We start from the raw sequence: 13,854 nt of genomic DNA, 5'->3' as shown, positions 1-13,854 counted from the left end.
CAGGCCTGCTGAGTCAGAGTTCCTCACAAACCCCGAGAAGGGAGACCATGATTCACCTGCCTCTGCCAGAGACCGGGACAGGGCAGCCGTGCCGACCTCGCCCCTGCCTGCCGCTTTAGAGGCTACGACTGGGTCATCATGACGGAGAGGCTTTGAGGACAGCTCTCCTGACGAAGCATCTCATTACCTCTCCTCCTTCCTATCCCTCCTGCCGCCCTCATCCCATCATGCTGAGTTTCCTGCCTCTCAAACTTGGCCGTCTGTACCGCTGTCTAAAGCTCTTGCTGGTGGTGGGGTTGTTTGTCATCTTGTTGATGAACACCCACAACCTGTTTGCCTCCTTCCAGAAGAACGAACTCGCAGATCGGCGGTTCATCAACCTCAACAAGTGTCCCGCCTGCTTCGGCACCAGCTGGTGCCGTAAATTCATGAACGGCCAGGTATCCTTTGAGACGTGGGGTCGCCTGCGATTCCTGGACGTTTTCAACGTCAAGAACGTTTACTTTGCTCAGTATGGCGAGCCCAGGGAGGGCACCCGTCGGGTGGTGCTCAAACGGCTCGGCTCCAACCAGGAGCTGGCTGATATAGACCAGAAAATCTGCAAGAGGGCCACGGGCAGGCCTCGGTGTGACCTCATCCAGGCAATGTACAAGACTGAGTTTGCCAGGATCAACGGCGATGTTCGTCTGCTCACTCCAGATGTGGTGGAGGGCTGGTCAGACCTGGTGCACTGCCCCTCTCAGAGGCTGCTGGACCGCGTGGTCCGCAGGTACGCCGAGACCAAAGACTCTGGCAGCTTCCTGCTGAAGAACCTCAAGGACACGGAGAGAATGCAGCTGCTCATGACCTTGGCCTTCAACCCGGAGCCACTCGTACTGCAGGTACTTTATACACATTTTTAACACTGTGTTTTCAGGAAATAATCTGCTCTTATGATTTTACTTTTTCCAAGTGCGGTTTGGAGTTAAATGGAAAGGAATTTAAGAGTTGTGGCCTCTCAGAAGATGAGAGATTTGGCTGGCAGCAATTCTGCATATTTAACACTATGTAGGGCATTTTTGAATTATTCAGGGTTGCTTCTGTAAATGGTCCAGATTGTTTTTAATTTAAATCCGTCTGTCCACTAGACTCTTCTCACTTGTGGGAGACATCATGTGGAGGTGTCTCTTCATGGCTGTTCAGTGGCATCTGCGTACGTATTTGTATATTTACCAGTCTCCAAGTTTATGACCTGTAGTGGGAGCACTTCATCTTTGTTCTTTTTATAACTACAGAATGAGAGGAAACGGAGAACATGAAAGACATTGCAAAGGACAATGCTGAGGACTCGGGATAAGGGATGCGAGCTTTGCTACCCAGACACAAACAGATATTACGTTTCTGTTTAGTTGCTCTTTACCGATTCAAATGATTCAATCTTTGCCTCTTTGTTTTTGTTGTTGTTGTTTTTATGATGGCTACATTACCGTTTTTGCTTGCTACCCCTCTGAATTGCCAATATGTTTGTAATTGTCGGTACTGCCTCCTGGCTCAACATTGCTGCTTTCTCTTTTATTGCCGCTGTTTGCACAGTTGTTCAATCGCTTGGGCTGCTTGAGAATAGTGTGCACACACTTAACTGCGTGAACCTGTCTTGAATTAGTCTGGGTATGGGGGCTTTAAATGGATCTTTATGGAACTGCTTTAGTCCACGTTGATTTGTGAGCTTCGTTCGCTCGGGCCCTTTGACTTTTCTTGGCTTTATCCCACAGGTCCTGAGGTAGGGGCAACAATTCTAACCGGTTTCTTTTCTGTCACTGTATAGGTCAAAGTTGCCGTAAGTTCTAAAGCCACTCCACATCCTGTTATGCCACTGATTTACAAGCAGTCAATCAATTTCAATCTGCATCCACTATTGACCGTGGGTCTAAACGGAACAAAACAACAATGGGTTGTGACCTGTAAAGACATGACCTCCAAACCACCTCTGATGCACATTGCAGGCCTACATACCTCCGAGGCTTTTCCCAGGACAAAAGGCGAGATAAACCCTTCAGGGTGGTCAGTCTATAAAATTTGATTGGCCATGTGTGGGTTGCCCCCTCCTCCCGAACTTACTTCCTTTTTCTTTTTTCCTATTTCTATTTTTCTGTCTGTGCCATTCTACAGTTTCCTGTCCGCTCCACAAACTCTAGATAATTCTGCCAGTGTGTTCAATGTCATTATGCCTCAGTTCCGATGCTACGTGAATACCCCTCCTCCGTGCTTATCTCGCTGCCAGCTATAGGCATCACACACTTAATGCATCATATATTGCCCACAGCTCTCTCCACTCCCTTCTCTGTGTAGTCTTTCCATGTTTACAGAGAATCATGAATTGTTCATCTCGTCCTGAACTTGCGACCCGCAGGCATTACAAAGGACGGTAGGGGTCTGTGTATGCCCCCTCGCCAGCAGTAACAGATGGTGGGCATGGACTGTGTGTGTGTGGGGAGGGAATATACAAAGAGACTGCACAGATCCCGAGTGCCTCGAGTGTTCATCAGCATCCCTGAACTAAAAAAAAAAAAAGATAAGGAGAAAATTTGCAAAGAGTTTCCTACACACAAGGTTGGGCAGCAGTAGACCATAAAGAATTAATGGGGTCTGTAAAGATTGAACGGGAACAGGTCTGCTTTATTCGCCAGAGGTTAGTGCTACAGCGCGGTGATGCGTTTCAACAAAAGGTGGAGGACTGTGGAAGAGTTTATGACCAGTTATTTAATGAAACCTGATCTTTGACTTTTCATCAGTCTTGCATTTTCTTCAGGGCTTCACAATTACGTTTTGTGTGTGTTTTTTTCCCAGGTTGTTATTAAAGACACTCTTCGGTAAATTGGCGAAGCCAGAAATAATCGGTGTACAATTCAAGTTTGCTGTGTTTAAACTAGACTATTTCCTCTCGTCTTGTGGTTTTAGTTTTTCTTCTATCCCATCTGGCTTTATACAGTTGGATGCCAACAACTGAGTTGCAATGTTTTTTTGTTTTTTTTAGAATGTCTTGCATTTCCATTCTTTTGAAGCCATGGGCTGTAAATTGGCCCCATTTCATTATGAGAAACTAGACCTTCTTTGTCAGTGGGAAACAATCTGCAGTGATGTTTTGGGTCTGGCCGACAGTGCTTTTTCTTTGTGCTCTGCAGGACCAGTGCACGCACACACGCACACACACACACACACACATTCCCTACTCTTCTGTCACAAGGAAGACAATTTGCCTCACATTTTTTTTGGGAAGAGAAAAAGTCGACGTCCAAAAAGAGAAATCCTTGGATCCAAGGATTTCCAAGGAGAAATCCAAGGACGCACCTTTCGTGGCATCATCTGTTTCATGGCACGGCAAAACTTGATGGACCTTTGGGGCTAACCTCCTCAGCTTCTCCAGACTCTCATAGATCCACCTTCTCATTTGACTCCCTGTCTTCATACAAAACAGACACAATTCATCCGACGGCTTGAGCCTCTTTTTATTTATTTTTTGCCAAAACTCGGAAGTCTGACTCCGAGACTAATTTGGAGGGGAGACAGAGAAGCGAGACGAGATGGTTGACCTTATCTCCGCTTCCTTTTGGAGATTTTTGACAGCAGCGTTTTAACGCAGATGTTGAAATGAACATGCACGGCACTGTGAGCAAATGCGTTGGCAGCTTGTTTGATTTCTTTCTGTTTATATGGGAATGCCTCTTTGGTATGCTGTTGATTTAATGAGATGCTGCATGTATTAGAACACATCCCACACACACGGAACCGAAGATGAAGCAAATCATCTAATTTCAGTATAGTTTTCCAGATGCAAAGCACCAGCTCCATTATGACCTTTTGAACCATAACTTATTTTAGATTACCGGTAGATAATAACTGGTCATAAACGGCCGTACAACCTGCCAACAGCAGCTATAGTCGGATGACTTTATAACTAAAGTGCACAAAGGAAAAGTACTGACGTTCTGCTTTATTGCAATAAATCTGCTCCGTTATGACCGTGTCGGGCAACTTCGGAGGTCAAATAAAAATAAAACCGCTTGCAAACTAGCACAAATAGTTAGTAAATGTGTACAGATCATATGTTATGTACGTACAGGCAGACAAGGGTGACTTTATATGTCCCTTTAGCCAAGCAAGAAGGAAACGAAAAGCAGTATAAACGGAGTTACTACAGTATTTCTGCTATAATGTATTTTAAATGAAACCCTCTGTGGCCAACACGGTCATGTTTTGGCAAATGATGAACAGAATTTGAACCCTTATTTTGCATCTGCAGGGGAAAAACTGTGTTATTTATTTTCATCTAATCACAGGCACTGCGTGCACGTGAAAGGCTTCTGTCTCTAATGCCAGCTCAGTGGCTGAGGTCCACCGATAAATAGTATTTAAGTTGCTGCTCTGTGATTAGAACCTTTTTTGTTTTTTTGAGTCTGGGGGGGATTGTGACGCACTCTGCACATAAGAGAGGAGGTTGTGTATGCTTCTTAACCCCGTTTCCAGCGATCCCAAACCCCCTTTCATTATTCCTACAGGCCTTTGTGTACAGGCTGAATCCTGTTAGGATAAGACGGGGAGTTATCTGGGCCTGACTCCCCTCTTTTGGCTGCCTTTTTCTGGATGGAGGCCCTGGTGCAAAGGGGAGAAAGAGGAGAGGAGTGTGTAAGAGTGTGTGTTGTACAAGCCAGAGCATCGTGCTTCCCCCCCCCCCCCCCCCCCCCTAAATTTGAATGAGTCAGACTGCTTGTTACCATAATACTTTCTCTCATTTTCCCTTTCTTCAAACAATACACACACATGCATGACAGCTGTGTTTGGTTAGGTAAATGCCTGTGGCTAACCCCCACCCCCCCCAAAAAATAAATCTCACCATTTTCGATTCCTTCAATCCCCAGCTTCCTACTGTTACATCCTGCACCCCCAGCTGACTTATGCAAGACTCCTGAAGAAGCCATCTGTAACACTGCAGAGTTGTACAGCCCCACAACGCTCTCCCCCCCCCCCCAGGGCTCCTTAACACGGCCAAAATGAATCAGTGAAGAGCGTCTTTTAACCGCGCCGTGTCCCCTTGAAAGTGTAGGGCCTTGTGTTAGAGCATGAAAATGCTTTTTAGCCCATCAGCTTACTGCACTAATGAAGTCCACTGCATTAAAGTGTCAGGCATCTACTTCGTGTCAGACTAAATATGAGGGGTCAGGGACATAATGAAGCATCGTCCAAGTCTAGAGCATTTTTCAATTTGTAAAACAACTAGAAATGGTTGTATGCTGCCATATTTTCTTATGGTCTTTTCTTGCATGTGAGAAACTTCATGTGCCTTGAAGGGGAGAGTGTTCCTTGTCTTTGTGCTCCTTTTGCATAGAACATAGAGTGCAGACCAGGGTGCATACTAACACCACCCAGCTGCTCCCAATATAATTGCCGCCTTCTTTGAAATACGCAACCCTCGATGCGGGCCTCAAACCCACAGCCCTCAGGTCTCCAGCCAAGCTTCACTTTGGCTTCTCCCGAGCTATGTGGGCGACAGTGCCGCCTAGATTGAGTCAACACCATGGCTTGTGACTTGGTACTTGAACATTACCCAGTTTTCATTGGTGGTAATTTATGAGCGCGCTCTGCAGCTCAGGTTCAGTCAGCAAACGGTTTCAGGTATCAGCTCGTGGCAAAGTGTATATTAGCAACCCTGGGCTGCGGCGTTCCTGTGCTCCCATTTCTCATCCTGCTCTCATTTCCATGTACAAAGCACAGGCCCGCGGAACTCCTTGCTAACCAACTAATTTCAATATCACTACTTGGCTGCTGCTGAATCATGCCCACACTCTTTCCCTCTACCCCAAGAAGCCTACGTGTGCCTTGCCCTGTCCGTCAACCTGAACTCCTATTGTCTCATCTGGGCTACCACTGCTCTCACACGTTCAGCAAGTCTGTCTAGTTGCGGTCTTGTTCACAATTTTCCAGTTTGGTATCATTCCTGCCAGCTCTACGTGCAACGACTTTGCACATGTCTGGAAATGAAAGAAGCTGGGACTCTTCTAAATTCAGACACGTATGCAGGATGGTTTTTCTCTCCTTGTCAGACATACTCTCTCTCCACAGCCTGGTGCTCTTACTAAACTATTCCCAGCTTCCATGTTGGTAACAGATAGCATCCCCACCCCGGATTGCTGGTTTTGGGGGTGGGGTGCAACAAAGGGAGGCGGAGGAGGGGTTGTTAGTAGGAGAAGCAGCGAGACTCGGAAAAAAGAAATAATAAAGGGATAGCAGCATGTTTGCTGGGATAAGGAGTTGATGCAGGCTTCCCTGTGGGATCTGTGCTCTTGCTGTGGACAACCAACTGGATTTTAAACTTCCCAGACACACACATCTGTCACACGAGGTAAACAGGAGGAAAAGTGATGGTGCCTTTTTCCCCAAATTCAGCTTGGCAGCCCAAATCCTGCAGAGGAGATGTGACTCATTATTGGCTGTTTTTGACAAATGAACTCAATTTTATCTTGTAGCATCATGAAACATGCAGCCCCCCCCCCCCCATGCTTTTTCAACTTTACCTTCTGATCCCTGGACTCCTGATCATTCCTGTCCCGACATGTTTGCTGTAATGCATGCGGAGTTTTGTCGAAGACAGAAAATGTTGAGAATTCACACCACTCCCTGCGTATGGCATGAAGAAATGAAGAAGTTGCACACGCTAATTTCCTTTTTGCTGTAAGAAGCTGTGGTGTCAGGATGGTGGCAGCCAGTTCCTTAAAATCTTGCATAAACACAGTATTCTGTATTTGCCCCTCTGTGCATTTGATTTACCGGGGTACTTTGCAGGCCAGCCAAAGCAATATCTTGGGATCCACTCTTGTTTACTCTGACCATGAATATGGGACGTTATCAGTCCTGGTCACATTGCATGTTCCAATTCATATATGCACTTAATTACACTTTTGCACAAACACAAACATGCTTGCACACAAACAATTGCGCATGAAGAGGCCCGCTTGAAGAGCCCCCCCACCCCCGGTGGTCTTGTGGAGGGGCAGGCCTTTGTCAGCAGATGTCAGGACGCAGGTGTGCGTTCCTGTTCTGATTCTGATTGTCTGTGGCTCTGTTTCATTTCAGCCCACTCAGTATTCCCCCCAAGAGGATGACTGTATCTGTTGGGGAGGGGATTGGAAAAACACCCCACTCCGTCAGTCAATACTACTGAAGGACATACGACTTTCACAGTCAGATCTGGTCATAGAGGTCATCTTTAATCAGATTATTCTGTTTTGGTCTTGTTGCACCTCTTTGCTTTTATAGTCTAAAACTCCAAGCTCATTATTTCGATAAGACTGAAAGGAATTCTAGCAAAGAAGTTTAAAATTAGAGCAGCATTTGGCACAGACTTCTAAGTTAAAGGTTTTGCTTAGCTGGACATAAAAGGTTTTTTATCAAATGACAGAAACAAGAAGTGATTAGACCTTAAAAGCAGTAGAAGCTGCTGGGATGCGTCATTGGCAGTTCTGTACCCTCAGCAGCAGTTTTTCAATAGCAGTAACATCATTGGGAGGTTACTGGTAAAATTCACTACCTGTGCAGTGCACACACATTCAACACCTCAACCTTCTGCTAGAGATAGTTCAGTGGATGTAACATTAGGCTGGGCTTTCCAATTTATTTCACCCACACACCCCTAAACGCCTCATTGCAGACTTTAATGACTTCTGCAGAGTAGCCGTTTAAAGAGTGCTAAGGGAGAATGATTGGTGGGAGACATTGGGTATTTATCAACCTCTGAATTTGGTGAATCTCCACATGTCTGCCCTCTTATCTACCCTGTTCAAAAGTTCTCACTGTTAAACTTATTTCATATAAAATTTGAATAGGAAGCTTGTAAAGATGGCACCTACGTATGAGTCTTCAAGGCCAAAGAGCGCAAAGAATAAAAGACATCTCTATTGAAAACAGACAGATGATAGCGTCTGAAAGTAGCCTAAGGGCATTCATCCGGCACCCCATTCCATTCAGCCCCCCCCCCCCCCCCAAATCTGCCGCCACTCTACTTTTGGTCCATTTCAAGCTGGGACCTGACGAACATGAAGCAATCTGATGATTGAATTTGGGTCAAGAGAAGTAAGCCTATAAAGGGTGTTCCACCTACTGATCCACCTTCAACTTCATCTTCCTGTGCTGACTTCAAGAAGCAATATGGCTAGATTAGATTTTTCTTTTGTTTTTGTTTCTAATCGATTATTTTAAAAATGTTCACTTTTTCTGACGTACCTTCTTTATCAGGTTCCTTTTCCTGACAGGTTTGCTCTGTCACAAAATGTAGAGGTAGGTTATTAGGCTGAGAATTGGGGGGAAGTTGGGGTGAGTCATTGCTAAGTCTGACAGGCGCAGTCAGTCAGTCAGACAGGCTGCTGGAAGCCAGTAGCGCTACCTCGACAGACTTTTGTCTGGCCCACAATTGATTGGGTCACCTAAGGGAAATCAGCTCTGCCAAGACTGCATTTCATGCAACTTATCATTGTCCTCCCCTCTTTTGTGGGGTATTGTTCTTAACACCGATGGGAACAATAGTTGCATAGTGTGTAGGATATACACAAATAAATGGCTAATAAAGAAACAACAATGCTAATGTATTTGACCTTTTATTTAACCAGGTAAGTTAATTGAGAATTCATTCTTTTTTATAATAACGACCTAGACCTAAGCCCCGATGTTGTGTCAAAGGCATCCAGTGTTTTCAAAGAAAAGACTACAACTCTGATTAGCAACCAGAGATCCGTGAATGGACTTGGTAATAAAATACAACAGTTTGTTTGCATAGAAATGTTAGTGTTTATGTGTTTATGGTTGCTTTCACGAGTGTGTTTCAAGATTTGTGTTGGTATTTTGTTTATGCAAATGTATTTTACCTGTCTGCAGCAAAAGGCTGTTCAAACATGATTTCTGAACAGACAAAGACCAGAACGCTCCCAATTCCAACATTGTCTCAGACTGCAGATTCTACCTTCATATCTGTGTCTATTAGTAGAGATGACTAGCGGCTCAGTGGGAAATTGCTGCGTAGTCATCCGTTCACCAAAGCCATGGTGTCTCGGTCACCCCCCCCCCACGCCACCCATTCCCACAGTGGCTTTGTGGCGGGGATCCAGCTGTTGTCTTTGAGATCCGGCAGCTGTGTGGCCGGTGGGGCTACTTTTAAATAATTCCCATTTCATTAAAGTTGAATGCGAGTTAGGGCAGCCATACATATTTTAAACTCCTCTTCGTGACATAAATTGGAAGCTGGTGAAGTGTCGAATTATCGCTAGTCGTTGACACCTTACCTGCCGTGACATGGTGCTATAGCTGCATGAGGTTCAATTTCAGAAAGGCATGGTGACCATGACCATTCCTTAGCCTCTGTCTGTCTAGGAGCCGACAAAAGAGTGGTTGAATTGGAAGTGTGGGCTGGGTGTTAACTGTAAAAGACCCAAGCCAGTATCAGAGGGCTTTTATTATAAAGCATAGGAGTTTATCACTTTCACTGAAATTAAATTGGGCTGCCAAATATTGGCGGTTCCTCTCATTTGGCCACGTCTTTGTGGTTGTCTGTGGCAATGAAGAAGACCGGGAGAAAGGAAGAGGATGAAGGGGAGTGTTAGACACAGAGCTCATAGTGAGAGATAGCAGATTTAGTCTGTTAGCGGCCTGACGCATCCGCCAAACGCGACTGCTTCACGCTCATTTGAGTTGTCTGTTTGTGTCTGTGTTTGCCTGTTGACTGAGTGACACCAGATATCCATGTGCGTTTTTTTTTATCAGACCTCAAATAACGTCGAGTAAATCTTCAAAAAGACGGGGATAATGTGCAGCGGCAGTAATTCCACTTCATGCTCGAGGTGTTACTGCAGCATTATTAATCAGTTTCTACAAGGGATACGAGGCGTCTATGCGTCCAAACAACATTAGCTCAAGTCGGCCTGCATCATGCAGCAGCCTGAATCGTCCCGCTGCTGCCTCACAAACACATAAGGCTGAATGGTGCTGCCACAAATCACCTCCTATCGGTTCTCCGAACGCAGCGTACAGCAGCTTGTAGCTGTAGGGCTTGAACACAAACTGGCTCTTCTCCTTTATTAAATTGAATCCATTATACATCGCGCTGGCGCTGTTTTTCTTGAGCTTAGAAGTATCTATCAACGCGTGCTCAGAGGAACTTTCTGTTTTGGCTCTTTTTTATTTATAAGAAACTGATTTGCTGTTAAAAAATATCTAAGTTAAGCAAACATTTCTGACAGTGTGGAGGTTCTTGTGATTAATGGGTTTGGCCGAGGCTTTTTGGGATCCAATGGATCTATTTGTCTTCCTTTCAGCCTACTTTGCCTCAGCGTTTTCTCTTCTCCTTTTTCTCCTTCCCAGAGTTTTCCATCGGACGAAGGCTGGCCTTTTGCCAAGTACCTGGGAGCTTGTGGGCGCGTCGTAGCTGTCAACTACGTGGGCGAGGAGCTGTGGAGCTTCTACAACGCGCCCTGGGAGAAGAGGGTGGACTTGGCACGGCAGCTGATGGACATCGCCGAGCAGCTTACTAACAACGACTTTGAGTTCGCCCTCTACCTGCTTGATGTCAGCTTTGATAACTTCGCGGTCGGCCCACGTGATGGAAAGGTCATTGTTGTTGATGCAGAGAATGTTCTCGTGGCGGACAAAAGACTGATCAAGCAGAGTAAGTGGCAGCGTCCGTTATTACATGTACCCTGTGATTATAACCGCCTACTGTAACGTACGCGACGGCGACAAAGGTTTATCAGAAAGTCACGAGGGATGGATGGCGCTGGGCAAATCTGCTTGAAACCTCCTCTCTTCTGGGAATACACTCCTGCGGCGCCCCTTCAGCCTCTGACGCGTTCATCCCATCAAAGCAGACGTCTATTGGATAACAAGGCAGAATAAACTGCATAATAAGAACCGAGTTCTACATTACACCTTCTGTGGGGTGGGGGCCTTGCCACTGTCTGCCTACCTATAGAATAGTAAAAATAGAAAGACGACCACCCAGTCGGGGACTCGGATTCCTTCCTTCCTACAGGAAACCTATTAAACTGTTGCCACTCTGTGCTGTGGTTCCAGTGCTTTGCCCTCTGACAGTGGATGGATGCTGGGTGAAGGTACTGGAAGAGGAATTTGTCCTGAGATAAAGGGCTGCGCTGCCAAATCACATGATCTGATGCCAGACAAACCTCAAACAGATGCACAGGTCAATGTGTTCCATCATATCCAGCAGTTCTTCACCTCCACTTCCTGTGTGATCGTGCTTGAGTGTGTATGCCAGGCTCAAAACTGCAGTAATGAGAATTCCGAGGCCACGGCCACATGTCGGACAGCAGTAGGAAATAGGCACGTTACCCTCCCACGGTTCCGCAAGCATGCGGTCCAATCGACGCAGCCGGAGCCCGAGTTTGAAAGAGAGTTATTTTGCCTGCCGTGAATCTCATCTGTGTAAAACGGAGGCCAAATCATTTGCAATACAAAGACACACACTCCCATCGTCTTGTTAGGGGTGGACCATGTTGAGGTGTCAATTAAAACACACTTTGTTCCAGTGTGTGCGTGTTTGCAAAGTCCAGTGGTGCGAAAGAAGCCAGTCCTCATCATCACGGTAGCGTTTGAGGGTTGTTTCATCCCTAGTGGCTTCTGGAAAAAAGTGCACGAACAGACATTTCACTCGCTCGCACAACTGCAAGACACTTAAAACATTCATACACACACCCGCTCTCTCACTCTCTCTCTGTATGGAGCTATTTCTGTCACAAAGCTATTTACAAAAGTGAGTGGAGAGTTGTCTAACTTAATTTCATGCACGTAATAATATTTGTAAAATGTGTGAAATGCATCCTGAGATTTGCGACTGTGCACTCCAGAGCTTTATTCCGATTCTGTTCATGCATAACATGATTTATATATAAAAACAAACATTACATTATTTTTGCACCAATTGATATCAGTCGCCCAACCCCCCACGTATTTGTAAGCGCCCCACCCCCATCGTATTGAACATCGCACTCGGCACAGGCATGCATTGTTAAAACCTGCTTGTACTGTTGAATGCCACCAGTAAGGCCACGTTAACAAGCGCTTCTGGCCCGGTGTCTCCCCGGGATGGCAGGGGAGTGAGGGGAATGTAAGTCCAAGCTGAGCTGCTTGTGATGGAGGAAACGGGACACACACATGCACACACACACACACAGGAGATGAGAGGGACTCGGGAGCCAACCCTCGGCCGCCGCTCTAACACTCATTTGAATTTGAAATGATTCGGTGTGCTTTCGGAAATGTGCTGCTTTCGTAATGTTCGGAGTTGAACAGAAGAGACTCTGGTGGAGGTGAATGGACCTGCCCTTTCTTTTTTCCTTTTTTTGGGGGGAGTTTCATGCATAATGTGTGCGTTAGCGAGGGGCTAAGACGAACGGGACACTCTCCTGACGCCATCTGTCAATCAGCGCTCGGGTGTCGCACATGGCCGGCTCTGAAACCTTAATTGCTTTCACCTCAATCCGCCGCCACCGCGCTCACATCAGTGTGCATGTATGTGTGCGTTTGCTGTAGGCGCACACGGGCAGATCCATCTTCATCACCAGTACTGATTGAGGTTGATGTGCCCCCTCCTCCTCAGGGGCCCCCCCTTGCTAACTGGGCAGCGCTGGGTGTTTGATTGAGTTGTACTGATGAGCCAGAGGAGTAGTGCATTACAACACCGATGCTGATTATGTGTTTGCATCCCCCGGCCCGCCCCCTCCCAACAGTGTTATTGATCTGTTCTTTTTTTTTTTAATGCACCAACCGATCATTATTCCAGGTTATTTTTCTGTCTCTTGCTTCTGCTAGCACAGTTATCTAAAGAGAAAAAGCGACGCGAATTGAGCTGTAGAAAGAACTTTGTGTTTATTAAATAAAAGAAAGTGGTTCATTTCTGTCAAATCAAACGGTAGCTGATCCTTTTGTTTGGAAAAATAATTTCCTCTTAGCCCCCCCCCCCCCAGGGGTATAAAACATGGCTCGTCCGCCCGGTTGGCTCCCAAGTGGTTTCATTGCGCTTGTGGTAATACATTTATACAATTTTAAGAATAGCCATCAAACACGCTCAGTTCGGTTACACTGTAAACTTGTGAAGAAGCCCTGAAGAGAGGCAATCTAGAATGTAAGCTTGAAGCTCTATGCGAAACCCCTTTTAAATGCACATTGCTCTAGAATATTTCCTGTTTGGCTTTGATGAGACATTAAAGCTTTTTACTCATTCCTGATCGGTTTGTTTCTAAAAATGATTTCTGTCTGCCCACAGACAAGCCCGAAAACTACGACGTGTGGTACGAGAGCCGCTTCGAGGAGTGCGACAGGGAGGCTTGCCTGTCGTTCTCGAAGGACTCCCTTTGTTCCAGGGTCACCGTGGATCACAACTTTTACGCCGTGTGCCAGAACCTGCTGTCACGGTATGCTACGTGGCGGGGCACCACTGGAGGCCTCCTCCATGACCCCCCCGCACACATAGCCAAAGATGGACAACTTGAGGCCCTTTTAGACGAGTGCACCAAACCCAAAAAGCACTTTGGCCGCTTCCAGGCGGCCAAGGAACTGCGCGAATACCTCACACAGCTAGCTGCCGCTTCCTCTTCAGCGGCGGCCAGGTAATGAATGGAGTCGGCGTTAGCCTGACGCACTGAAAGACTCGATCGTGTACTCTTAATCTCTGGACCCTAGCGATCCTGGCTCTTGTACATGATGTCATTGGCTACCCTTTGTGCACTGGGGCTGGAAGGTGTTGGAGGTCTTGCATCAGGAAATGTAAGAATCACACATCAAAGCAGATTCGCTTAAAGCTCTGGATTTTACCTGACTTTG

General features: G+C 46.2%; 1 protein-coding gene across 1 annotated transcript; it reads left to right on the top strand.

Annotated features, from left to right (window-relative positions):
* Positions 1-227: 227 nt before the first annotated feature.
* Positions 228-13,644, top strand: LOC137917080 (divergent protein kinase domain 2A). The gene is made up of 3 exons (XM_068759962.1): positions 228-881; positions 10,381-10,684; positions 13,298-13,644. Exons 1-3 carry the CDS (start codon positions 228-230, stop codon positions 13,642-13,644), a joined length of 1,305 nt encoding a protein of 434 aa, XP_068616063.1.
* Positions 13,645-13,854: the final 210 nt, after the last annotated feature.

Source organism: Brachionichthys hirsutus, unplaced genomic scaffold, assembly GCF_040956055.1.
Source record: "Brachionichthys hirsutus isolate HB-005 unplaced genomic scaffold, CSIRO-AGI_Bhir_v1 contig_427, whole genome shotgun sequence".
In the NCBI taxonomy this organism is placed as follows: domain Eukaryota; kingdom Metazoa; phylum Chordata; class Actinopteri; order Lophiiformes; family Brachionichthyidae; genus Brachionichthys; species Brachionichthys hirsutus.
Note: the sequence above shows the minus strand (reverse complement) of the source record. Positions and strands in the feature narration are given on the sequence as shown.

Bases quoted from the DNA above. Each gene is read 5' to 3' on its own strand.
- LOC137917080 (XM_068759962.1), top strand. From the start codon at position 228: ATGCTGAGTTTCCTGCCTCTCAAACTTGGCCGTCTGTACCGCTGTCTA. The intron at 882-10,380 runs GTACTTTATACA...TCTCCTTCCCAG, and splicing joins CGGAGCCACTCGTACTGCAG to AGTTTTCCATCGGACGAAGG. The intron at 10,685-13,297 runs GTAAGTGGCAGC...GTCTGCCCACAG, and splicing joins CAAAAGACTGATCAAGCAGA to ACAAGCCCGAAAACTACGAC.